The sequence below is a fragment of the Coturnix japonica genome, chromosome 1 (genome assembly GCF_001577835.2).
Source record: "Coturnix japonica isolate 7356 chromosome 1, Coturnix japonica 2.1, whole genome shotgun sequence".
Lineage (NCBI taxonomy): Eukaryota > Metazoa > Chordata > Aves > Galliformes > Phasianidae > Coturnix > Coturnix japonica.
Window position 1 is genome coordinate 139,160,506 of NC_029516.1, and position 27,054 is coordinate 139,187,559.

The 27,054-nt window shown below is 41.5% G+C and overlaps 1 protein-coding gene across 4 annotated transcripts in view; it reads left to right on the forward strand.

The window, feature by feature from the left end:
* Positions 1 to 10,984, forward strand: part of TBC1D4 (TBC1 domain family member 4) — a 101,604-nt gene extending 90,620 nt beyond the window's left edge. For all 4 annotated transcript variants that reach the window (XM_015851631.2, XM_015851632.2, XM_015851634.2 and 1 more), the window contains 4 exons: positions 1,907 to 2,066; positions 4,558 to 4,727; positions 6,914 to 7,090; positions 8,739 to 10,984. In XM_015851631.2, the coding sequence (XP_015707117.1) occupies positions 1,907 to 2,066; positions 4,558 to 4,727; positions 6,914 to 7,090; positions 8,739 to 8,957 (726 nt within the window). In that variant the 3' untranslated portion in view covers positions 8,958 to 10,984. The remainder of the gene's footprint in view (positions 1 to 1,906; positions 2,067 to 4,557; positions 4,728 to 6,913; positions 7,091 to 8,738) is intronic.
* The last annotated feature ends 16,070 nt before the right edge of the window (positions 10,985 to 27,054 follow it).

Below are 27,054 nucleotides of genomic sequence, written 5' to 3' on the forward strand. Positions count from 1 at the left end.
TGGCCCGCCTATGTACGCCCCAGGCGATTCTTACATGGTACCATTCTCTCATTGTCATCTCCCTGCTGCAAACCCCAGCACAGAGAAAAAAGCTGACAAATTATGAATCCTGTAGCTTAGTAATGAAAACAGGTGACTTTTCAGTATTAGCCTTTATTAGCTATCGACAGATACTTAAGACTGCTTAGGAAGGAAACAGGAAATCTTTCAGATCTATATAAACTGTTTTTTCCCTGGGCAGTGTCAGTGCCTTAATAGCTGGTTTGGCCCAGTTCCGTGACTAGCGATTCACAAATCCATGCCTCCAGAAAGGGGAAACAGGGGACCCCACAATAATTAAGAACAGTGGCAACAATCTGAGGAGAAAAAAACTTAATTTACTAAATATAGTATTGGAATGCAAGATAACACACTATAATATAACATAATTAGAATTGAAGCTAATAAATCAAATGTAATGAGAAGAAAGTGTCCAAAAGGTGGAGAAGCCTCAACACAACACTGAGGTGAGATGTGCAGTTGGGTTGAGCAGCAGGGAGGAGAGCTGAAAAAGGGAAGGTCTTATGACCTTGCCAGGGGTTATATCTCCTCTCTGAATGCAAAGTCTTGTGGGGAATGTAGTTCTTTTCTTCCAGACAGGTGCCCAAAACTGAAGCATTAACTCTTTAACTCCCAGTGCACTACATGATGGTAGTGATGTGATGGTTGTGATTTGCCATCAAAAAGTGTTTTGCATTGATACTACTCAGACTTTAATTAGCGTTTAATTAGCATCCTAACCATTTAAAACAAGGATTCAAATGCATGCAAAAATCTAGAGAACTTGACTGAATGAGAAGCAGTCTATCTGTCGATGCTGACTGGTAGTTTCCAGTGTGCTTGGTTTGTGATAGAGAATAGTCATGACCATTAAAAGCAGGAAAGCAACTAGATCCACTATACAGGAATACAGTCATGTTAAGCAGAAGTCACTGATGACAGCAAAATTGCACCTAACAAGTAATAAACACATTCCTGCACTTTATTTTCTGCTTTTCATGAGCAACTTATCTGTGGAATTTAAAATCAAAATTGCAAGGAAATAATTTGTGTTATTTTTAGCATGGAACAGCAACTTTAGATAACTTTGTTTTGCTTTGAGAGGTTACATAGCAGCATTTTCTTGCATCAGTATATTAAATTTCTCTGTACTGGTGGCATGAGGGAGGTGTGCTGGGAAATATATACCTGGTATATCTCTATGGACTCATCTAACATATTGTGTGAGTATGGAAGCTGTCCAAACTGTGATGACTGTAGCATACGAATCTTAAGTACAGTAAAAATATGGCCAAGGTTCATAGTATAGAAGCTGAAATAGGTAACTTTAAAAAAAAACAAAACACTAAGAGTTTTGGTGCATCGTTGACTTTACATTACTTTTATTTTCATTGATCCAAGATGGCAAGTTTTGGTGTGTTGATCTAATTAGATCAATATGTTTCCAATTAGGTCAGTATGTCTCCAGGCTGGATGTGGCTCTGGGCAGCCTGGTCTGGTGGTTGGTGACCCTGCACATAGCAGGGGGTTTGAATGATCATTGTGGTTCTTTCCAACCTTGGCCATTCTGTGATTATATGATTCTCCTCTTGCCTGAAACCTATGAAACTGAACTGAAATGATACTTCTTTAATTAATAACGTGGTTCTAACTGTTCATTGTTATTAATGACTGCGTTAGTTTGAATTCATTAGGGCTGGGTTGTTTATATGTGGGTAGATATCACCTGAGGCCCTTGGCAGCAATTAAGCTTCAATTTACAGTGCCATCTGTACTGAAGTTAATATCTCTCGAGTGAAATATGAATGGTAAAGCTGAACTTGTCTTTCTCCACTTCCCTTTACCCTGCTCCCCTGATGCGCTGTAGATTCAGATGTATCAGCTGTCAAGGCTTCTTCACGATTACCACAGAGACCTCTATGATCATCTCGAAGAAAATGAAATCAGCCCCAGTCTTTATGCTGCGCCGTGGTTTCTTACGCTGTTTGCATCTCAGTTTCCTTTGGGATTCGTAGCCAGAGTATTTGGTAAGAAAAGTTATTCTCTTGGAAAAATAATTAGAATGACATTGTCTGTTGTGTTTTCAAACTTGAAGGGAATTGTCTTCTAAATACTAGTGACGTTTGGGGTGACCTGTTGTAGGTAGTGAGTAGCAATACTCCTCATACTGGGATGTCAGCTCCTTTTCAAAGAGGAAAACCAAATGTATTCTTTGAAACATTAGACACGAACAACTATGCCTTCTGTTATTAGTAAGGATTTGAGTTCTGAAGCATGAATAGAAGAAAGTTTGTGGTGAATGCATTTTGTGCATCAAGTGTTTAGTCAAGCCTATTGTTAACAGTTTATGGGCTGGTTTGGCCTGGTTCCGTGACTAGTGGGGTGGAGGGATTCACGAATCTGTGCCTCCAGAAAGGGGAAACAGGGGACCCCAAAATAATTAAAAACAGTGGCAACGATCTGAGGAGAAACAAATATATACTTCCTCTTAAAACACCTTTCCATTTGATTTTCATTGTTCTATTTTCTTAAGGAATGTATCCTTTTGTCTCACGTTTTATTATTAGAAGTTCCCCCCCCCCCCCCCCTCTCACGTTTTATTATTAGANTACTTTGTTTTGATAATTTCTGTATTCCAAAGTTGTGGCGTTTTTTTGGTTTTTGGTTTTTTTTTGTTTGTTTGTTTTGTTTTCATTTGTTTGTTTTTTCCTTTTTGCAGCAAAAGTTTCCTGACTACTCTTTGGGCGAACAACTGATTTCTCTATCTGTTTTCAGTAGTACTCATGTTACTGATTCATGTCCTTTCCAGTAGGATTATCAAATTCCTGGGCACTCAAGCATTTTTGTGTGTTTTTTTATTCTATTTTTCAAGACAAAACTGTGGTAGTTTTGATTGCTGTGTTATTGTTTTGTTGTTTTTTTTTTTAACCCCAGTTTCAGTGGGCATCTAATGTGGAAACCTAATTCCTTAGGGGATGTGAAAGGTCAGTGTTTATTACTCTGTTAAATGAGCTGAGCAAGGCATGTTTTTATTTCAAAACTGAGAAGCCAACATGCTGTTTTAATTCCTAGTGCTTTGGATTCCTGCCTCTTTGTGTCTGGAGGCATTCAAGGCCAGGCTGGATGTGGCTCTGGGCAGCTGGTCCAGTGACCCTGCACTTAGCATGGGGGCTGAAACTAGAAGATCTTTGTGGTCCTTTTCAACCCAGGCCATTCTATGATTCTCTTCAGTGTCTTACACGCAGTTGTCACATACTGGTAACAGATGGCTGATGTCTACCAATTACAAGTTATATGCTTATGGAATGTGCTTGTTCTGGTTAAATGTGTACCCTAGACTTGAGAAGGGAAGGTTTTAGAAACTCAGTCTGAAAAGGATGACTGCCTCAGTGTCCTGATGCTACCCTGTGGTGTCTGACTAGGGTCAAGAATGGCCTCACTGTATCAGTGTTGGAGGCTGAGGTGTGCAGCATAGCCCTGCTCTTGCTGGCGTAACGAAGCCCAAGAGCACAGAAGTCTTGTCTGAACTGTTCATGTGTTGTGTTCATCTCAATACACTCTATTCCACTTCTGATACTGAGCTTTTAGTTAATAATCAGATTTCTAATTTCTGTGCAGTCTGCCTCGACTGACTTGTGCAGGGCCTGGACGTTCCCCTCGCACCCATGCAATTATTATATAATTACCATGCAATTATTATATAATTACCTCAAAATAAAGGTTTGAAGCATAAATTATAGCTAATGTGATGGCTGTGAAGGGTTTTGAGAAAGTTATGGTTGGTAGTGGAAATCTCGTGATCATTTTTGAGGACTGTCAGGTCCTCTGGGGATACCTGATAGTGGCCTATCAGTGTTCTAAAGCGGGGCTATAAGAAGGGACAGTCTCTATAGAGGAGGGTGTCTGTTGCAATAGAACAAGGGGAAATGGTTTCAAACTAGAACAGGGAAGGTTTAGGCTGGATATAAGGAAAAAGTTTTTTATTATAAGGGTGGTGAGGCACTGGAATAGATTGCCCAGAGAGGTGGTGAATGTCCCATCCCTGGAGGCATTCAAGGTCAGGCTGGACAGGGTTCTCATCAACCCGATATAGCTGTAGGTGTCCCTGTTCATTGCAGGGAAGATGGACTAGATGACCTTTAAAGGGTTCCTTTCAACTTGAGCAATTGTGTGACTAGCTTCTACATGTAGAAAACAGCAAAACATCAATATGCTGTGATGTGATTCACTTCACAATTGTTTTTCAGTCACAGATGCATTTAAAATCAGTTAGCAGTTAGTTAACAGCCTGTAGCTGAGTAGACAGTAATGAAATGTTTATTGCAGACAACTATTGTAGACATAGAAAGCATGTCATTTGCAAGATGATAGGAAATGCTTGTGTATGTTTTAGGCTCATGCTGAATTAAGACAGGTTACACTTCTGAACTGAATAAATCTGCAGAATGGTTGCTATAAAAAATAAATCACAAAAAGAATCACTCATTTTCATGGTATTTCAATTATTTTCTTTTTTAGACATTATTTTTCTTCAAGGAACAGAAGTCATATTTAAAGTAGCACTGAGTCTACTTAGCAGTCAAGAGACAGCTATAATGGGATGTGAGAGTTTTGAGAATATTGTTGATTTTCTTAAAACCACTATTCCAGACATGACTCAACCTCAAATGGAAAAGATTATTACCCAGGTAAAGTTGTTTTTCTCTCTACTTCTTTTTCAATTTAGTATCCTTCTAGAAGTCTGTGCCTAAGGAGGGCCTACAGAGTATGTAGAAGTATTCTCAGGATGTCCCTTTTGGTGTGAAATGCAATGGATTCATTTTCCTAGTAACGTGTAGAAATAGGACATCAGGAAGTGCTTCTTTACCACATGTGTGATGGAGCACTGGTTCAGACTGCCCCCTAGACACTGTGGAATCTCCTTGGAGGTCTTCAAAAACTGCCTGGATGTGGACTTGGGCACCCTGCTCAAAATGGCCCTGATGAAGCAAGGTTTGGGCTAGATAGCCTCAGGAGATACCTTCTAACCTCAGCCCTTCTATGATTGTGTGATGTAGTTTTCAGTGGGTTTTAAACTGTGATTTTTAGAAAGACTTTAGTTTCTACATTATAGTTAGTACTAAAAATACAAAAGAGGTTTATGTTTTCCTATCCAAGCTATTGAGAAAATATGACTTTGGTTATACATTTCATCATCAGCTGTGCAAAAGCAACGTCACTGCAAAATGGTGGCAAAAGCTGTGAATGGAAGATAAACAAAGAATTACTGGTGCTGGTGTAGGGGAAAGTGCCTAATTTGTTTTGAAGTACTGTCAGTGCTTAGGATCTTCATCTCTCTATATCTTCTTTCTTTGCAATGAAGATGCAAATTTGTGTGCCCCGGTGGCGCAGGTGGTAGGAATGCCGCGTTGCAACACCGGAGGCCCTGGGTTCGAATCCCCCCTGTGGCGCAAGTGGTAAAAGTGCCAGTCTGCTACACAGGAGGCTCGAATCCTGGTGGTTGGACTCGATGATCTCTAAGGTCCCTTCCAACCCGCATAAGACTATGATACTATGATGAAGTTGAACGTGAATCTCAGTCTACTACCTGAGCTGGGAATGAGTGAGCAGTTTTCCATCTTCTTGTGGCAACTAGAGATAACAGAAGAGCTCTAGAAAACCATCTCTCCATGCAGGAGTTCAGTTAATACTGGTACATTCCTGTGGCTCAGGTAACACTGGAATGATTCAAGTGCTGTCAGTTAAGTCACTTGTTAATGCCATTTAAATCTTCACTTCCTCTTTATATTGACTGTGATAGCAATGCTGAACCCATGTCAGGCACTTCAGTGTCTTATCTTCGCACCTCAGTAATTTTTCCAGTGGCAGAGATGGTAGTTCAATCTTTTTTGATACTGTGGAAAATAAATCTCTGTCCTGCTGTCTGTGTGCATTTGCTGAGCAACCTTGCTATGATGAGAATGGTAGAAATGGTTTTGTGCAGAGCAGAGCCATATCTGATCAAGTAAATATCAGTGTGTGTTACCTGAGTGGAAATGGGTGTGTTTATACATGGGTCAACGTAGCTCTGAGATGAAGGTCACTTGCCTGCCTGTGGTGTGGTCCCATGCTGGTCAGCCTTCTGGATCTGCATTCATGTGCCCACTGCTTGCATCATATCACTCTTACTGGGCTGCTGCAGATGAAATCGTTTGTCTGTCTTAATGTAGTCATTCTCAGGACCGTTGTTATTGCAGATAATGAAAGAAAAATGCAGGATAATGAAAGTTATGCAGGTCTATAATGCACTGATAGAGTTGACTGAGTAGTTGGCAGAGGAAAATGGCATTTACCTAGAATGAATGTTTTTATGTTCTGTCTCATTTTAAATAACCTGAAGAGTAGTGAATGTAGAGCAAAACATGTTGGGGGATTCTTGTCTCTTCTGCTTGTGAAATGTTTGTGGCTTCTGTAATAAGGAACAAAATTGATATCACAGTAGTCATCCTTCCCAGTATAAAGTATCTGTTAATTTTCAGAAGCTGAGATGCTGTGATTAGGTATACAAACAGTAAGGGGTAATATGACCCTGATGGTTGTCTTGGATCACCCTTTTGTCTTTAATTATATATATATTTATGTATGTCTTCAACTTAGCACTCCTGCACAAAAGATGATAAGATTTGATAGCAAGACGTGATATTTGGCAACACTGTAGTGACTAGATTTATTCTGAAGTCTATATGCTAAAATATTCTTGCTTTAAAAGTAGTTTATTTTTGAAAGGTATAAGAAAGAAAATAGAATAATCAAAGTTTTCTCTTAGACAAACTTTCAAATGGAATAAACATGCTGTCTTTCTGACGTAGCTAAAAACTCTTTTATCTCATGGCAGGTATTTGAGATGGATATTTCAAAACAGCTGCATGCCTATGAAGTAGAGTACCATGTCCTGCAGGATGAACTGCAGGAAAATGTGAACCTCTGTGATGATGGTGAGCCACTGGAGAAGCTGGAGAGGGCAAACAACCACCTGAAAAGGCAAAACATGGATTTGTTGGAGAAGCTACAGGTAAATGACTAAAAATCGCAAACTTGTGGAGAAGACATTCCTAGGGCTCAGCTGATAGCAAAGTGTCTTTTCTTTTATAACTCTTCAAAAAGCGTTCTAATTGTAAGACCTTATACAGCTAAGCATTACAGTGATTTGCTTCTTGGTTACTGTGATTTGCTTCTGTTAGGCATTTTTAACTTGTCTGCTGCTCTTTATATTCTTTCTGCATGTTTTAGACTTCTTTTTTCTCAAAATATTTCTACGCTTCATGTAAAAGTTATTGGTTAAATTTTATGCATCTTGATGGAAAAAAGTCAAAACAGTTCTGTCTCTTCACTGCCTTGCTTCTGTACTGAGAAGTTTTAAGAAATAATCCATAGCTGAGTAGGCTTAGAAAGACCTCTTTGGATCTTTGTAGGCAGTATCTTTCTGTTTCTGTCTAATGAAACTCCAAGGCATAGTCTTGTTTTGGAAGGTGGCCTCTTGTAGCAGACCTTAATACAGTTGTGTGCCCCTGATACAGTCATGCTTTAAGAAGGCTTCTTTCGCTCCTTCATCCTTCAGCCTTTCTCCAATAGTGTGGCCAAAACTTGTTTCAGGTTTCCTTATATGCACTGTCCTGCATTTTCTTGAAAGAGATGGTCTTTGCATCACCTGGTCATTTATAGGTGTAACTGTTAACTTGAACAAGCATTGTGAAGTTCTCATACAGCACCTTCACTTCAGGAAACCTGAGAAACGAAGCAGGGGGAAAAAAAAAAACCAAACAGTGGAGATCAGGACATGGTTATTTTTCTACTTATGGGCTGAGTTATTGTGCTATGCTCTTCTGTTGTTGTGGAAATTAAGGATTACTTTTCATTATCATTATTTTTACTATATTACTGCTGTTTTTGTCTACTGCCTGACCTTTTGTCTCTGTTCGGAAAACGCAGCAAGGTCATAGAATAATTATAAGGAGCCTTTCAAATTAGTAACTCATAAGTTCTTCTTTTCTTCCAGACTACTGTATCATAATGTGTCTTCATAGGTTCCTTAGACTCTTTGTCTTCTTGTTTGCATACCTTCTTCATTGTTGTTCTTTGCTTTGTCCCCCAGCTGGGAATAGTCAGAATTTCTTCACTTCTTAAAGAGAGGCATTTGCTTCTGCTCAGGTGTAGGGTTTCTGTTTTCTTTTCAGTGCCCTATTGTGAGGAGAAACCATAGGTCTTCTGTTGGAGGGGAGGGAACACTGTCTGCTTTTCCAGTGAACCATTTAAGGTTCACTTCCTCTCTCATCTCTGTCCTGCTAATTTTATTTCATAGGGTTTTCATTGCTCCCGCACTGTCAGTAGGCACTTCTCCAGTGCTGCTCATGCATGTTCCCAATTTCCTTTCCTCCCCCTGTAACTTCAGTTCTTTGTTTCTCCCAAGTGTTGCTTACCTGCTGCAGCTTGTGTATCTTCTTTCCTGTTTAAAGCTTTCAGAAGACCTTCAGATTAATCGGGCATCTCTAAGGAGATTCAATGCATGGTATGCAGCAGGAATGAATCATCTGCCTACATGGATGTCTTTTAGAAACATCTGTGTAGCTATGTGATGTTGTTACCAAACAGCATGCTGTTAGAAAAATAAATGTTATTCAGAACATCTTGATTTATTAAAAAGATGATGTTATTGTTTACAGGTTGCTCATGCTAGAATTCAGAGTCTGGAATCCAGCCTGGAGACTATTTTGACTCGAGAGAACAAAATGAAGACTGCAATTCAGTCCCTGGAACAGGAGAAGATAACATATCAAAAGACTCTTGAGCAGATAATTAAGTATTTGCCTACAGAAGCATTGTCTGACTGTGAACTGCTCCTGAAAGAAGTAAACTACAATCCAAATAATAAAACAAAATAAGGAATAAGCCATAAACCAGGGTATTGTAGGGCAGCGTTTCTTCAGATATTAAGGGAATGAAAAGATGGGTATGCTGCTTTCAGAGGACATAGCAATAGGCAATGTTATTATCCAAAACTAGTGCTGGGACACTTAGAGCTACAGATGGGCCTTCAAATCTCAGTATGCAAATTCAAGCTATTATTTTTTTTTTTATGATTGTGTAAATAAATCACAAGGGGGAAATAAAGGATTCTCAAATGTAATTATGATGAATAGATGTATATTTAAAGTTGACCTAAAGGAAAAGATAAATTTGAGTACTCGCAGCCAAAATAATGGTGAACTACAATTTCACTCTTGATGTGCTTATCTTGTAGTGAAATGAAGATAGCATTTCTTTATATATATGTGTATATATATATATGTTGAATAATACTTGAAAAAAGAAAAAAAAGAAAAAAATAAGAATGTATCCTTCCAAAGAGCAGCATGTTTCACATCTTCTGAGGAAAATCTGTGTGAACTCATGCGTGCCTCTCTTCTAATTCTGCTGATGTTTCGCGCATAGACCAGTAATGCAGAATAAGTATCATGGCCCAGTTCATGCAGGAAGAGCTCTAGTGCCATTTGCTGCCTGGGCTGTATGGGTCAGCAGTGTACTTCCACATGCATGTTGGACCTGAAAAAAAAGCATTGCATCATCATCAAGCCTTAGACTTAAGAATCTGTACAGAAAAGCAGTGGTGCCTCCTTCCTAGCCTGCTTGTTTCTACCTGGGACTGGTCAGTGATGATGGGGGGGAAGGAAGTAAAGCTGTGGAGCAGTATTCATTCTGATATTAATTCCACAGGATACTTACTAGGCATGTAAAAGGTTCTCGTTTAACCAAAGAAATACTGCAAGAAGCCTTGTCTTAGCTTAATGGGAGCCAGAAAACTGTTCCTAAATTTAATTTGAAGAGAAAATTGAGGTGGATTGCAGGAAGTAGAGTGTTAAATGCACTGAGAGAGGACTGAGCAAGTTTCGAACATGACATACAGCTTTCAATTTTCATACAGTGAATATACATTTCAAAGGTGATTCTGAAGGTACAGGTGTGGTTTAATAATGCTTTTCAGGTTTTTCATGTTTTAATCCTGCTTTATGGTCTCCTTTGAAAAACAGCGAAAAAAAAAGTCACAGATTTGTGTGTTCTGAGCAGAAGGTGAGGTAAGCTCTGGTCGTTTCAAGGAAGAAAATATCTTTGTAACAGTTTAAAAAGATGTATTTAGATTTGAAAATGTTTTGAGGTGGAATTTTGGAGAAATCTTAGATAAATTTGTATAGACACGTATTTTGGAGTGCATGTCTGAGCTGTTAGTGGGGTGTTACTGTGGCTCACGTTATCTCCTACCATTTATACTGTATTTCAGGAAACAGGTTTTTTTTAAACAAAAACAATGAAGCAAAGTGCCAAATCCAGCGGTGTCTTTATGCATCAGATTGTCCTGTTTAGAAAGCGAGTACTTAGAAAGTGTTACAGTTCCATGTAATCTTTAACATGATTAAAAGGGAGGAACAACAGTGCTGATTTGCTGCACACTGCTGCGGAACTGAAGGGTTTGGGGTCTCTTGGTTTTTATTTTATTTTATTTTATTCTATTTTATTTTATTTTTTACTTCCATGCTATTTTACTTGATTTAAAAATACTGATTTACTCAACGGTCTATCTTTTCACAGCTGGGGTGTGAGGACTTAACACTGTGTATAAATTTATGTGGAATCTGTCTTAAGTATTTACACACTTTGTGTGTTGTATTGTACCAGATGGGGAATGCCAAGTGGAAAGGCAGTTCTTTTGCTGTTTTGTTCTAAGTAAGTTTTAGCTGGTGTACATAGACAAAACCAATCCCAGGAACTGCAGTAGTGTGTATTAGGAAGAATCAAGGTTATTCAGATGCATCTTTTTTTAAGATGGGCTGAATATGCTTATCCTCTGTTTTACTTATCAAATTTTTCATGTGATGCCTGGAGAAATTCCAATAAATGTCATTGCTGCATTTCCTATGGCCTCTGGAAAGTTCTATTTTATGTTAGACTTCAGGTACCAATCTTGTTGTCAGTAATGATGCTTAAGTGAAAGGCGAAAAGAAGCTGTTTAGTTTCTGGTTGTGACAAAACAGGATTTAAAGAAGGATGTGGGGAGTACATAAATTCTTCCTGGGAAAATATTGTTCTTAATGGATTACAAGGTATTTTTCACTGTAGAATGTTTGGTGTGTAAATATGTTGAGAACAGTTATTTGATGAACTCTGTACTGTACATCTGACCTGGGAGGAGAAATGCACCATAGCAACAAGTAGGAATAAACTACAGAACTGAGAATGCAATGAGGTAAGTGTCTCATGACATTAAGGCATCTGCTAATATCCTTTGTGTGCTGGACCAAAGTGTGGCTTGTAACAGAGTATCTCTGGGATGTCTAGCTTGAAACCTGCAGTCATGCAGATATGCTTCAGACTTCCTTCAGATGAAGAGCTAAAAAATTTATTTCAGAGACTGTGAATAAGGTGTGTGTCACTCTCCATCTATTCTTTTATCCTTTTCTATGGTATAGGTAGTTTTACAGGGGCTATTTCTTTTCTGGTTGCAGCTGTGTTACTGTACAGAGGGAAATCTAATGTTCAATATGTCATAGACAGAGCAGCAAGCATTTATACTTGGGAGAAGGCATGGTTAATGGGCTTGATCCAATTGGTTTTGGTTTTATTTTCCTTTTTCTTTCCATTGTGGGGAAAAAAAAAAAAAAAAAAAAAGGTTTTCAGAGCTGTTGTTCTGCCTCAGCTAAACACAATAGAACTCTTTGTATTTGTAGTCAGTGTGCTGAGAACTAACTTAAAAAAAGGAAAAAGTATCTGCTGTTTTCAGGAATTTCTGCTGGCAGAGGGCTTTCTTGAATCTTAAAAGGTCTAGGAAGTGGTCCCTCACTGGAGCTAGCAAACTGCCTTGTAAATGTGGAACACGACTTGCTTGGAATACAGTTGAAATAGGTCAGTCTGGTAATATGGGCTAACATAGGGAACTCTCTGGTATTCACATCTTTTAAGGATTGAAAACTTGTCCACAGAGCTATTCTTATCCCCACTCCTAAGAGGCACAATCCTTACATAAGGTGCCTTCAAGTTCTATTTTATTAACTTTTCTGTGAAAGATGATCAAACGTTACTGAAAAATTATTCTAACAAGTGCCACATTCCAGTTTAAGACCTGGCTCGAAAGCACAACATGATATGCCCAGCTAATCTGAAGTAGGATGATTATCTCCTATTCAGCATGACACCACTTTCCTTAATAACATTACTGCAAGAAAGCAGAGCAATTTGCAATTAGAGCAATTAGAACAGTTTATTCTAAGAATTTAATATTGTTAGTGTGGTCCAGTGGGTCTACATTTGGACACTTAATACCTACGTAGCTTTAGGTTTAGATTAGTGTGAATAGCTTTTGTGCTTCGAGTTAACTTAGCTAGGGCACAAGTCATAGTGAATACCTGTGCAATCTACACAGTTGTCAAAGGTGGTTATTGACAGATGTGTTAGATCTGTAGAATGTGAAGCATTTTGTCAGGCTGCATTATCACTTTGGAGGTTCATCATTTGATTTTGTACTTCCATGGTTCAGCTTTTACAGTCAGTGTATTTGATATATGTTTTGCCTTCCTCGGTTGTTTTAGAGACTGTAAACGAACAAAATTTATCATCGTTTTCCAAAAACTGAAGTCAAGTGGGCTGCCTGAAATAATGGCAGTCCTGGAGAATACAGATAGTCAGAGGCACAGTGTGAAGACGGGATCCAGGTTAGCCAGAACCTGGAAGCAGCTCTTCCACAGCTGTGTGAATTTACTAAGCATCCAGGAAGGAAGCAGAGGCTTTGCGTGGCTCTGGGAGGGCTGGACATTGCTGTGTTGCTTCTGGGAGCTCCGTGCTCCAGGTGAGGCCATGTCCACTCCTGTGAATTGGGTATATCATACAGAATCATAGAATGGCCTGGATTGAAAAAGACCACAAAGATCATCTGGTTTCAAGACCCTGCTATGTGCAGGGCCGCCAACTACCCCACATCCAGCTTGAAATATCCTTGAATGCCTTCAGGGATGGGGCATCCACGGCCTCCTTGGGCAACCTGTTCCAGTGCGTCACCAACCTCTGAGTGAAAAACTTCCTCCTAATATCTAACCTAAACCTCCCCTGTCTCAATTTAAAACCATTCCCCCTTGTCCTATCACTTGCAGGCTGCATGCTCCTACCTGAAAGGCATCTTCCAGTTGGATTTTACATGCTGAAACAGCACAGATGCAAAATAGATCAGAGTAAGTAGGGACGTCAGAGGCCCAGTACTAACAAAAGTCCTGTTGTCACATGCCTCCATGTGACTGTGTGTCGATACTGTGTTCCCAAACCTTGTCCCAGCACTCAAGTCAAGTGTGGTTTTCCAGTGCGGCAAAACAAGCTTCCCATAATCTTCCAGTGATCAGTCTGCTGCCAATGAGTGCTTCAAGAGAAATCTGAGCTGTTAAATTTGTACTTAAGCATTGTCCACGAGATGTCACTGTTGCTTCTATATGCACATCTCTCTGTGTGACAGTTTCATGCTTCAGTGCCACACAACATATGCAAGGAGCACACCATGGCTCTAATTTTTGGCAGCAGAAGTAAATGATTTGCCTGTCTTAAAGCTCTCTGTTTGCATGCTACAAAATGAGATGTTCCTTGCTGAATAATATATTGTAATAAGAGGGCTTTCTGAATGGCAGGTACAGTGTTCTCAGAAACAGATGCCTTCAGTTGCAATGTTTAGCCTCTTCTGTTGTGCAGTGGAACTGTGGAACCACCTTTACACCCTACGGTGGGCACACTGTTCCCCAGAAATCTGACTGTGGGTGTCTCCCTTCAACTGTTCTGGCTGAGCAGGATTTATTTGTTGTCTCTTGAAACCAGCCCTGAGCTGTTCCACCTGCAGTGTGATTCTGTATTTTTTTTCCTAAGCAAGACTTCCTTGCAATAAGCTTCCCTAATTAATCTTCTTGTATTTTCAGTGACTGGAACATAAATGAAGGATTTCTTCCTATTATCTTTTCTCAGAGGTGCAGAGAAAACATTACTTGCTAACTCCATTTCACACTTTAAATTTTTCCCTCCAAGAGTATCGCTTTGAGATGTCACACTCTGAAATGCAGAGGACGCATTCAGCCACCAAGACACAGCTGTTCCCAAACATGTCTGGACAACACATGCACCGTGTATTTACCTACCGAGCAGAGCCTAATGTTGAGCTATATGCAGGTGATTATGGCATCAACATTTCCCTGGGGACCCCTGGGCTTAAACAAAGAGACCACATCTCTTCTACAAATGTGTTTGCATTTCTAAAAGCACCAAATTATAGATGGGCCTAATGGGTTGAAGGTGCTTAAAGCAGGGCCGGTGCACTTCACGTGCAATATACCATCATTTGAAAAGCTATCACGTTGTGGAAACATCATTCAAGTGCTAATTTAAATAATACCAACATCTAAAATGAAGGCATGCTCTGACATTTATAGGTTTAATGTCTATTCCTGTGTTCTACCAAAATAGATGGGTTGTGGGTGGATCTATGATTATTGCTGTGCATTAACTAGGCAGAAATTGCGTAGGCAGCTGGTATTATGCCTGGGTAAATATAGATGGTGGAGAATCTACAGAGTAATTTCTTGATGTCACATATTTACTTAAGAAACCATTAGGAGGTATTGTATTCAGCAGTGCTTAAGGTTTTGGAGAGTAGGAGAAGGTCTTGAGACCTCGATGGCTACACGCATCTCCTTCCTGTACAGCCTGCAGCCCTGCTGGCAGTAACTTCGTGCTGCCCTTTGGCCACTGAGCAGTCACAGGGCCATTGGTGCAGGATACACTGCCAACTTATAATCTCAACTGAAATCTGTGATATTTGTGTCTTCTGCCATCGCAGTAATCTGAAAATCCAGAGAGAGCTTTAATGGGCTTGAACAAGTATTCATTGCTGGCTCTTAGTATTCCTGTTGTGGAAGAAGCAAAGGTAGCAGTCTTTTTGGAAGAATGTCAATCTTTCCAAATAGAACAGCAAAGGGAAGAGAAGGATGCTGAACCACTGAACCACTCACAGTGACTTTACTGCTTTTGTAACAATATGCACTTGTGCATAATAAATCAACGAGGTGGTACTTCTAACAGTTTTCTAATAGAGAACATTAAGTACAGTTCTTGACTCAAAATCACAGAATCACAGAATTGTAGGAGCTGGAAGGGACCTCTAGAGATCATCGAGTCCAACCCCCCTGCCAAAGCAGGTTCCCTACACCACGTCACACAGGTAGGCATCCAGGCAGGTCTTGAATATCTCCAGAGAAGGAGACTCCACCACCTCCCTGGGCAGCCTGTTCCAGTGCTCCGTCACCCTCACCGTAAAGAAGTTCTTGCACACATCTTGCACATTAAAGAATAATAAATCTTTTTTGTCTCTTCTTGGTTTTAAAAATAAAAATAGATAAGGTGGCCTACATGCCTACAGCTTTCATACTAAGCTTTAAGCATACTTGTATGAAGCTTCTCATTACTCTTGTGGAGGGAGAAAAAACACTTTTGTGATTGCAAGAGAAGTTGGGAAGCTGCAGAAGAACAGCCCCTGGTTTGCTCTGTTCCCTATTCCTCTCTTTCTTCTGCCTTAGAATTTATCCAGTCCACAAATATTTTTGGTTCCCTTTTTTCTTTGCAAGGCACACAATGCACTTATCCACTCAGGTGAGAGTTGTGTTATTTAGTTATGTCAGTGGTTGGGGGAAACCAATAGAGCAACTAAATCTGAAAACTGTTCCTAGTCACACAAGAACAAAAAAGCCAAGAATATCCCCAGGAGGACGGGTTCTCCAGGGGAAGTCAGACTTAACCAGCTTTATAAGCTGCTATGAATAAATGACAAGCTTTGTATTGGGAGGGAGCTGTGGATTTTTCCCACCTTGACTTTAGTCATTCATTCAGTGCTCTCTTCCTTAAGAGCCGCAAAGAAGCTGATGAAGTATGGGCTGGATGAGCAGACAGTGAGGTGGATTGAAAACTGGTTTACCAGCTGAATCTATAGGGTGGTGATCAATGGAATAAAGTCAAACTGGAGACCAATAACAAATATATTCATTAATGATCTGGATGGTGGGGCAGATATGCCAGAGTCATGCTACTGTCTAGATGGACTTCAACAGATGAGAGATGGAGGCTGACAGGATGTTCAATGAGAATTGGTAGGAACTGCACCAGAAGAAACCTCAAACACCAGTATGTGCTGTGCACCGTCCAGCTGGAAATCAGCCTGTCAGAAAGTATCCTGGTCCTGTTGCTAAGATGTCTGAGAGAACTGGGACTGTTCATCTTAGAGAAGAGGAAAGCTCAGAAGGGACACTATGAATTTGTAGAAGTATATAAAGGGAAGATGCAAAGAAGGCAAATCTGGGTTCTGAAAAGTGAGCCAGTGCCAGGACAAGAGGCAGTGGGCACAAACTGGAACACAGGAGATTCCCTCTGAATATCAGGAAGCATTTCTGTCCTGTATGGGAGACACATTTCTGTCCTTTATAGGAGGCAGTGTATAGGCAGAGGTTGCCTAGAGAGGGCCTGGAGTCTCCTCCTTGGAGATTTTCAAAACCTGCCTGGGCCTGCACACCCTGCTCCAAGTAGCCCTGATGGAGCTGCAGGGGTTGGACCAGATGGCCTCCAGAAGTCCCTGCAAACCTCATCCCTTCTGTGATTCTGCGAAACATGATGGTGTGACGGAGGGTAGCCCAGCTCTGATATTTGGTACCAACTCTTTTTACATCCTGATTTTGACTGCAGATCAGCACTGATTTTCACCTCAGAGTAAAACACAAAACCTAATACTAAAGCTTGGAGAAGGGGGTCCTTTTTCCTCTACTTCCTCATCTATTTATTGTTTTTTCTACTGATCATTTTTCTCCTTCTATTTTTTTTTTTTTTCCTTCTTGACCATCAGTTCCCCACCACAACTTCTTTTTCACTCAGTGGGTTGTTCCCAACTGTCCCTACTTTATCCATGTTGCTTTGTGTTTTCTTTTTTTCCATTCACCCTGCCTTTCCACCAACTCCTCCTCTCCTCAACATTTGTTCTTAATGCTCTCTTATTTTGCTGCTTCTGCAGGAAGCTGGGATCCTGCTGTGTATCTTGCTGGCCTGAAAGGACAGCTGGTTCCCACGCGTGCAGCCTTTCCCCTGCTGCTTGCATTCTTCACCAAGGGTGGGACAGTTGACCATTTCCTTGGTTTGTGCATGGTGTGCTTCTCACTTTTGCTGGCTGAAGAAAAACAGTGTCAAAGCCTTGTGGTTTCTTAAGATGCACTTCCATGGACCTTGTGAAAAGGCAGAGCCTTGTATGCCAGTTCCTTGGGGTAAGGACACATGCTTCTGTGGAGGTTGCACAGTGCAAGAAGATGCTTTATGTGCCTGACATGGCTACCTCCTTGCTAAAGGTCCAGGGCCTCAGGTTGGATGAGGCCCTGGGCAATATGATCTAGTACTTGATCTGGTGGTTGGCAACCCTGTCTGTGGTAGTGAGTTTGGAATATAATGATCCTTGAGGTCCCTTCCAACCCAAGCTATTCTATGATTCTGTGATTTGGGTGGCTGTAAAGCCCCTAGTAAATAAAGGTGTTGTTTTTATCTGTCAAACACAGTTAAAAAGACCAGGAGTAAACTTTTCTTTGTTAAGGGCTGGGGGAGTGTAAAGTGGTTGTGTGTGGGAGAGCAGGAAGAAATGGAATTGTGACAGGAAATCATAAAGTGGATGTGGCAGACATTTCTTCCTTTTAGTAGGTTATTTATGCCAAAGCATGCGATAATGTGCCAATTTTTGAAGATTTCTGGCTTCTTGACATTTCTCCTACTTACTCTTTATAAAAAAGAAATGTGCCTGTTTTCTAGCACTGCCTGAAATGATCATAGCATCCGAGATAAAACCTACAAAAAGAGCCAAAGCACTGGAATGATGTGAATTTGCTAAGTGATGAACCTATGTTTTGGAAACAATACTTAGTGTTTGTGGTATAACAAAGCCTAGAGAGATGCTGCAACACAAATCTGGTAAGACTGAAAAAGATATACAGCCCCCCCAAGAGATTTACCATTAAATCAATGAGGTGAGAAGGAGGGTGAGAGTAAGTTGCTAAGAAGAGCGGAGTGGGTCCAAGATGATTAGGATCAGCTTGGGGAGACACTCAACTGCACTGTGAGTGCTTACTATCAGATGTAGGGAGACTTGATTCAGTCTTCCTTAGGCTCACCACTGGCTTTTATAAAGACACCTCCAAAGAGGAAATCTAGTTCATCTCATTTGGATATCTGCCTCTCTCTGGCTGTGGTGTGTCCTAATATTAACATATTCCTCTCCTCTCTCTCTAGGAAAGGCATCCCAGAAAAAGCATAAGTAAAGAGAAAACATGCAACAGTGACAGCCCACACAGTCTGTGTGTTTGTTATTATACTTGGAGATTCAAATAATGAGTGTGATTAGACCCTCAAAGGCTCTCAATTACTGACTCCCTCTCCTATGGCATACTTTGAGTGAAATTATAATGAACACGCTATTAAACAAAACATGAACCCTCAGGCTATCTGGGATACAGCAGATTTTCTGCTTCTTGGTGTGTGCATAAGTCTCTTTCCCTCTTCTCTAAGTGAACCCGGATCCTGGCAGAACCTTCTCCCCTTCCTAGCTTCTAGAGTCCCAGGTTGGGCTCTCCAGCCACCATGTCTAGCTGGGAGGGGCAGGAAAGGGGGAGGAGGGGAGAGTGATGTTCTCAGTATCCATGCTGGCACCTGAGTTACTGCTCTTGTCCAGTCAGGCTGCTCATCTTTTCCCTTTCTTCCCTCATCCCATGGGACTTGGAATCTGAAGTACATCTCAGTGCAAACCCCCAGATATGGAAATGCACTGTAATAAATCCTGTGTGTATTAGGAAGATGAACAGCAGAGAAGCTTTGCCTGGGGGTGCCAGGGTTGGTGCAGAAGAAGGATGAACTGCTGCAGGTGCCTTATAGAGAGGGTGCTAGAGTTTGGGGCCTAGTTCAGTACATCTGTCATGAAATAAATGTGCACTCTGTTGGTCTGTGATTCCTGTGGAACAGCAGCCAGCTCCAGACACAGTGCGATGGCCAAATGCTCAGAAGGAGGAAAAACAGAGAGGAAGGAAGGGTCACAAATTGCAAGAGGATCGGAGTTTCACTGGGCGTACAAAGAGAACTAGATGCCAGTTTTCTTTTGTGTGCTTTGGGTCCCTGTTGTCATGAAGTCCAGAGTCACAAGTCAGGTCCACAGTCTCACTTCTGGGCTCTGCCAGCAACTTTCTCATAAGCTCTAAATGTTTCAAGGTGTAACTGCCCCCTTCCATTTCTATAGCATAAGAGGGAGGAGGAAGCACCTACAACAAAATCCCTTAGCGCTATGAATACGACTCTGTTGTTTCCAGTACACCAAGTTCACCATTATTTAAACTTCTGAAATCTTGGAAAGGAAGAGATGAGCTTTTGAACTTAGATGTGGTGTACTGAAAGCCCTCATCCATGGCTTTGGCTTATGAATGGTGGGTGAAGAGCAGCTCTTTGTTTCATTAGAAATCCAGATACCAAGGTAGGCTGTTAGAGCACACAGCTCCTCAGGGCTGGCTTTGTTGCAACCCTACAGATACAACAGCATCTGCCTGGTTTGTTTGTTTCTTCTCTCTCTTTTCAAATGACAAATGATATGTTGCATCTGTGTAAGTGATACATAAAAGCTGAGCATAAAGAGCATATAGCATATTTCTGTGATTTTGCAGGAGCAGTAAGACCTGTGTGCTGAGAATGGCTTCTTTTGGGCATCTTTTTACAAAAGCTGTTAATACTGTCCTTCCTTCCACATGAAAAGCTGCACAGTCATGGTTATTATACCATGCAGGATTAACTTCAAGTGTAACACTGATTTTGCAAAGGTTTGTGGTGTTGAGCTTTCTGCAAAGTCTACTACCTAAGTACTGAAGCACTCTTCTCATTTACATAATCTAATTGTTACAGGCATTAACAATTACTCTCTCTTCCAAATCCTCTATCTGATCTCCACAAGGCAAATTTTGTCAGAGCAATTAAATAGGAGCCCATTAGATGTAGGCAGAAGGAGAAAAAAAGGCAAAAAGATGATCAGAGTTTCTCAGCAGAGTTTGTGACTCTTTAACCACAGCGCAGAGCTGGTTCAGATTCTATTTCCTTCTTTGGTTTTGTCCCTAATAGCTGTGGAGACAAAGAAATGTCAGCAGAATCAAGTGTTTCACTTGCTCACTTTCTGACCGCAGCCTGCTCTACAGTCTGTGTTATTTGCTCTCTGCTGTGCATGCTGGAAGGAAAGGAAAGTTAGTGCAAAAATTGCTGCATCCAGATGCAGAGTTCTCAGTACAGGAGAGACAGACCTGTTGCAGCGCATCCAGAAGAGGGCCACAAAAATGATCCAAGGGATGGAACACCTCCTCTGTGAGGACAGACTGAGTTGAGTTGAGGTTGTTCAGCTGGGAAAAGAGAAGACTCTGGGGAGAAATGAGAGCAGCCTTTCGGTATCTAAAGGGAGACTGTAAGAAGGGAGGGAACAGACTCTGTAGCCGGGTCTGTGGTGAAAGGACAGGGGAGGTAGTTTCAAACTAGCACAGGAGATTGAGACCAGGTATAAGGAAGAAGATTTTTATGATAAGGCTGGTGAGACTCTGGAACAGGTTGCCCAGAGAGGCGATGGATGTACCATCCCTGGCAACATTCATAGTCAGGCTGGATGGGGCTCTGAGCAATGTGATCTAGCTGTAGGTGTCCCTGGTCATTGCAAGGGAGTTGGACTAGGTGTACTTCAAGGGTCTCTTCCAATTCAAATAGTTCTATGATTTGGTGAAGGAGAAACAAGGCAGCTCAAAGAAGGCAAAGACCACTGTGGGTGTAGCAGGGTAAAGAGAAGCAGGGTGCCAAGCTGAGATGGTGATGATTCGACCAATTGAGAAATGATGTACTCTTTAGAGAAATCAAGACCTTCGCAGTGTTTCCTACTCCTGCTCCTTATATTTCTGCCCGGAAACCTCAAGTGAAGGGTCACTTTTGGGTGATGGTGGAGAAAATTGTAAGCAGAGAACTCCACAGAGAAGTGTGGACAGCAAAGGCAAGGGTGACTCTTTGGGGGCTGAGGAGCACTCCTGGCTTCCTCTGCTCTCTCACCAACCTCCTTGTAACCTCACAAGGAAGGATGAGAGAAGGCTGGTAAATTAAGCTGCAAGAAAGGAGTAGAACAACTTCTCTGGAAGAAAAAGGGTAAGGAGGCAAAAAGCAGAGTTGGGGAAATGTGCATGTTGTTTGCAGAGGAGGTATAAAACAGGACAACATCAGAGCTTCCTAGATGAAGCCTATGCAGTGCTCTGGCTCAAGAGTGAGGTATAGCATGCTGCTACATATATTATATAAAAATATTCTTCTATCGGTATTTATAGAATAAGATGGTCATTTTCTGATAGCCATCAGTAGTGCCAGACTATGAATAAGAATACTTGAAGGTGGTAATAAAAATATCTCCTTCTCCTTTTGGCAAAACTTCACCTTGAGCAAACTTGGTAAAAATAGTGATGCTGTTAGTCATTTTCTATTTTGTTTCTATCACCCAACAGGAAAATAGCACAAAAAATTTCAACCTTTTCTTTATCACTCTAATAGAATTATGGGTGCTTGCAGTGCTGTTTTTGGAGACTGAAAATAATAATCATAATAACAATCTTGGCTTAGTGTAAATTTACAAAATATATACAACAATAACATTTTATAGATTTTTTATTTTTTCTTAATTCTATGAAGGTGGTGCTACGTCCTTTAACCACATTGGCTATTGTATCTCATTCTTCTCTTGATTTCAGAGAAATGCTGTCCAGAGATTCCTGCTGAATTAAGATACTAAGGCAGATCTGAATTTGCTGTGCACAGGCAGGAGATGTCACTGCTGAAGTACTACTGAAGTTATCCACTAGAAACAGATGACTGGGAGCTGACATCACTGAGGATTGTTTTACAATGTTGAGCCATGAGACTATTTAAAATATAAGGGAGGTTGGGTGCATGATGAAAATGATTGCTGTTAGAAGCAGAAATGAAAGAGATGTTTTAATAGTCTACATTAAATATATACATTGATGTCTAATGAAATAATTTTTAGAATATATATTTATATTTATTAAGATATATTCTGGAACAGATGGGCAGGGTTAGACACCTTCGTTGAGTCTTGGATGTCCTTTAAACCACAACAACAGAGAAAATCCAATCTCAGTGCTAAGGAAAGGCCATGTGTTGGAGGAGAGGTATTGTCCAGATTTATTCCACAACATGCAGCACTAATTAGTATGTTTCTATGCATTCTCTGCAGGAGGGGAGGAGTGAAAGACCTCCAGAGGATAATCCAGATCTTATGCTAATTTTGAAGTAATTTAGTCTAAGACTGGAATTGCTCTCTGGGGGATCTCTTGTTTCACTGACTTCTGAGGAAATGTTAAATTAATTAGGTGCACCTGACTTAGTTGGACAAGTCTGGGCCTAAATGACGGGGTTTTCATAGAAACATTGAGGTTGGAAAAGACCACTGAGATCACCAACCCCAACCCATCCCCACCGTGCCTACTGGCAGTGTCCATCAGTGCCACGTCTACCCTGTTCTTGAACACCTCCAGGGACTCCACTACCTCCCTGGGCAGCCTCTTCTTCTGGGCATCACTTCTTCTGAAAATATTTTTTTTCCTAATATCAAACCAGAACTTTTCTTTCATTGAAATGGTGCTACCAGCGCATGCTGGGCCCTGTCCAATGAAAGCATCTAGTGTCTAGTTTCCCAAAGGCTGACGTTTCTGGTTACAAGCGATGTGCGCCTATTGATGGAGAACAAAGTTTTTGTTGAAAATTTAGGACTGAGACCTCTTGCTCCTTTAGCAGATGCATAATGAGCTTCCTTGAATGTTGAAGGTACTGTCACTAAAATGGCTGGATGTGTAGGGCCAGGGTGCAGCCAGCTCAGCCTGAGCACTGCTGGTGGTCTGGTGTTAAGTTGTACCGCAGATGTGAAAGCCTGCACAGCCAGGATTAAGACTGGTGATATGAAAATAGCAGTAAAAACACTTGTTCTTTTCTGTGTGCCAGCAGCTGTGACAGCCTAGAGATCTGCCCTATTGTATCCAGTTACTGGTGGTTACCTTGAAGAAGATGCCCTACCCCTGGAGACTTTTAAGGCAAGGCTGAATCAGGCCTTGGGCAACCTGATCTAGCTGTGGTATCCCTGTTCCTTGTAGGGGAGTTGGACTAGATGGAAGGACCCTTCCAACTCTAAGGATGCTATGATTCTAAGATTTCTGTCTGCGTTTGGATGCCATTGGGTCAGATTTGATGGAGGCTTTACCACTCCCTCTTGTAGCCCAGGCTGTTTGTATTGCCTCCTTATTCATAGCCTTCTGAAATGCTAGGCTAGCTCTCCCTCCTGGTAGTGTGTTTTGGTTTTATGTAGCTTTTCACCAGGGGAAATCAGCAACTCTCACCAAACCTCCTAGGTTTCTAAATGAAAGGACATGAGTGGAAGAAGCAAAAAGTATCAGTGAAACCTCACTATTCTCACTTATACTCTGTCTCGGTATTTCTGTTCTGTTGCACGGTTCTAAACAATGGTACTTACCGTTCTGTGCATGGATCCAGAGAGAACAGAGTAAATAGTGCAATAATGATGAATTATGATATGTTCCACATGCATTTTTACAGGTATCTGCTCTATTACTACAAATTACTTAAATAAGACTTTCAGGGTCTAAAAACAGCACAGCAAAATGCTAATTTCTTTCTCTTTTCTTTTCTTTTCTTTTCTTTTCTTTTCTTTTCTTTTCTTTTCTTTTCTTTTCTTTTCTTTTCTTTTCTTTTCTTTTCTTTTCCCTTCCCTTCCTTCCTTCCCTTCCTTCCCTTCTTCCCTTTCCCTTCCCTTCCCTTCCCTTCCCTTCCCCTTCCCTTCCCTTCCTTCCCTTCCGCTTCCTTCCCTTCCCTTCCTCTTCCTCCTTCCCTTCCCTTCCCTTCCCTTCCCTTCCCTTCCCTCCTTACCCTCCCCTCCCCTCCCCTCCCCTCCCCTCCCCTCCCCTCCTCTCCCCTCCCTTCCCTTCCTTCCCTCCCTCCCTTCCCCTTCCTCCCTTTCTTTCTTTCTTTCTTTCTTCTTTCTTTCTTCTTTCTTTCTTTCTTTCTTTCTTTTCCTTTCTTTCTTTCTTTCTTTCTTTCTTTCTTCTTTTCTTTCTTTCTTTCTTTCTTTCTTTCTTTCTTTCTTTCTTTCTTTCTTTCTCTTCTTTCTTTCTCTCTTTCTCTCTTTCTCTCTTTCTCTCTTTCTTCTCTCTTTCTCTCTTTCTTTCTCTCTTTTTCTTTCTCTCTCTCTTTCTCTCTCTCTTTCTCTCTTTCTCTCTTTCTCTCACTTTCTTACTTTCTGTAACTTCAGTCATCTTTCTGTATTTCAGGGCTGGAATGTAATCATTGAAGTTAACGTAGCTCTTCAGATTGTTCTTCTTTCTGTAAGCACAGCTTCATAATGGAGATTTAGTGGGCTGTAAACAGGATGTCGTATGGTGCTCTCTGTCAAAAATTAATGATGGCAATGAAGATTAAATTATTCTTCCATGAAAACGCAGCACATATACAGAGATGTTTGCAAGCAGGCTTAAAATAGGCCATTCCCTGGGGACAGCCTGCAGTTCACTGCCTGCCCCCCACTCCCAGCCCTGGTTTGCCACCAAGGGGAGCTGCATTTAATGCCTGCCAAGGAGGCTTTTGTTCCCAGCCTTCCAGGTGGGGGAAGCTGAGCACATCCCATCCAGATAACCTGATGCTCAGCTACCTGTGGTGAGCTCCCAGAGCTCAGATTTGCTCTGCTGGCTGCCTTTAGCCACCCATCCTTGTCAGAGCTCCGAGCTCTGCGTCTGTGGGAATTCGCTGTGTATTCAGCTCTGAGTATTTGAGAGGGGTGGATGAAGAGAGAAGAGGGATATTCCACAGTTGGAAACTGAAAACCTGCAGCATATCTACAGGAGGAAGGCCTCCACTCTGTCATCTGCTTCTGATTTTTTTTTGCCTGGATGCGGCACAGAGGTGTCAGTGAGAGGACAACATACTGTTTTCTGAGACAGGTTTGCAGCTGATGCTGGCTCGTATAGATGGCCCTGTGTGCTGAGGAAAGCTGTTTCACGTGAGGCTTTCTGTAGTGCAGCTCCTGGCTGTTCCTGATTCACGTTTTGGCAGTAGGTGGCTGTCTGCCTCTGCAGAGGCTCAACCCGGCCCAGTATTCCCCAGGCAGTTCGCTTCTCCATTCCCCAGACCTGTTTTCCATATTAAGCTCGGTGAAGATGTAAATACTAAGCAGAAGATTTCATGCCTTCCACAAGGGCTCCGCTTTCTCAGTAAATTCATTCTTGGTACCAGAGAGAAAATAAGGAAAATATTTCTTGTACGGAAGACGGCATCGTGGCCACTTAGTTCCGTGTGGGAGAACTGCTACCTGTATCCTCGTAACCTTTGTCTTCTCACAGTTTCATCAGTTATCAGTTAGGATACTGGAAAGCATCAGGTTTGGGGATTCTACATTTTTGAACATAATTCTGAGGCTAGTGAATTGTCTTGATTTCCCCCCCCCCTTTTCCCACCCCCCCCCCCCCCCCATCATATCCTGCGAGCAGCGCAGACCTAGCAAAGCACAGCTTCCCTCTCATTTTTCATAGAATCACCAAGGTTGGAAAAGACCCACAGGATCACGTAGTCTAACCATCCACCATCACCAATAGTTCTCATTAGACCATGTCCCTCCACACAATGGCCAAATGTTTCTTGAACACCTCCAGGGTTGGTGACTCCACCACCTCCCTGGGCATCCTATTCCACTGCCTGACCACTCTTTCAGAGAAGTACTATTTCCTAACATCCTAACCTGAATCTCCCCTGGTGCAGCTTGAAGCCATTCCCTCTAGTCCTATCGCCAGTTACGTGAGAGAAGAGGCCGACCCCCAGCTCACAACAACCTCCCTTCAGGTCGTTATAGAGAGCAATAAGGTCTCCCCTGAGCCCCCTCTCCAGACTGAAGCCTGATGTCTATGTCTAAGAAAATAGCATGTTTGTTTATGCTCAGAATTTATGAACTCATTGAAGCAAAAGGGGAAAAAGTACAGGCACAGTGCTGGACCTTTGACACTTGTGAATGTATAAACCAATGCACATCTGACATTTCACCTTTCCTTGGGAGGATTTGGAGCTGCATGGAGCATGGAGCTTCAGCGTTATATGTTATGTAAAACCCATCTCGTCCTGTCTCTTCTCTAAGATCCCTTCTTCAATTACTTTTGTATTTCATGGGGAAAATTGCTACCCTAATGCATTTATTCTTTCAGAGAGCAGTGAACATTGTTGTTGTTGTTCTTCATCTCAGAAATTAGTTAGATAAATTACTTTAGCAAAGTTAATCAAACTGGCACAGCATGCAAGCATGTCTCTGTTTTACTCTGTTGGCTGGATGTTGCCAGCGCTGGTGTTGGGGCAGGGGTGACCTTATCTTCTGAAGGGAAGAGAACCTAGCAGGGCTTCCCATGTTCGTCTTTCAAATATGTTTGTCTTTCTACATGCACTCCTACTCTGCATCAGTGTAGATGCATAATGTTTCTGGTATTGCTGTTCTTTGACATGAGATATGGAGTCTTTAATGATGGTTTTTGCTTTCCTGCTTTTACTGGGCAGAGCTGGTGACAGAGTATTAGTCTACACAGACTCACTGGAAGATAGAGTAAGGTCAGAATAACCTCCTGTGCTTCTATGAGCACTGTCCAACATGCTGCATGCTTCCATGCTACATGATAGGGAACTGTCTGTACCTCTGTTCATCCTTCACCATTGACACACTTCGATGTTTTTCTCTTCTAGTCACCACACTGAGATCTCTGCCATGGCTCCAACATGCGTATTTCACTTTTCTGGTTTCAGTGCAGCAAACTGATTAAGTCCTGCAAGCTCAAC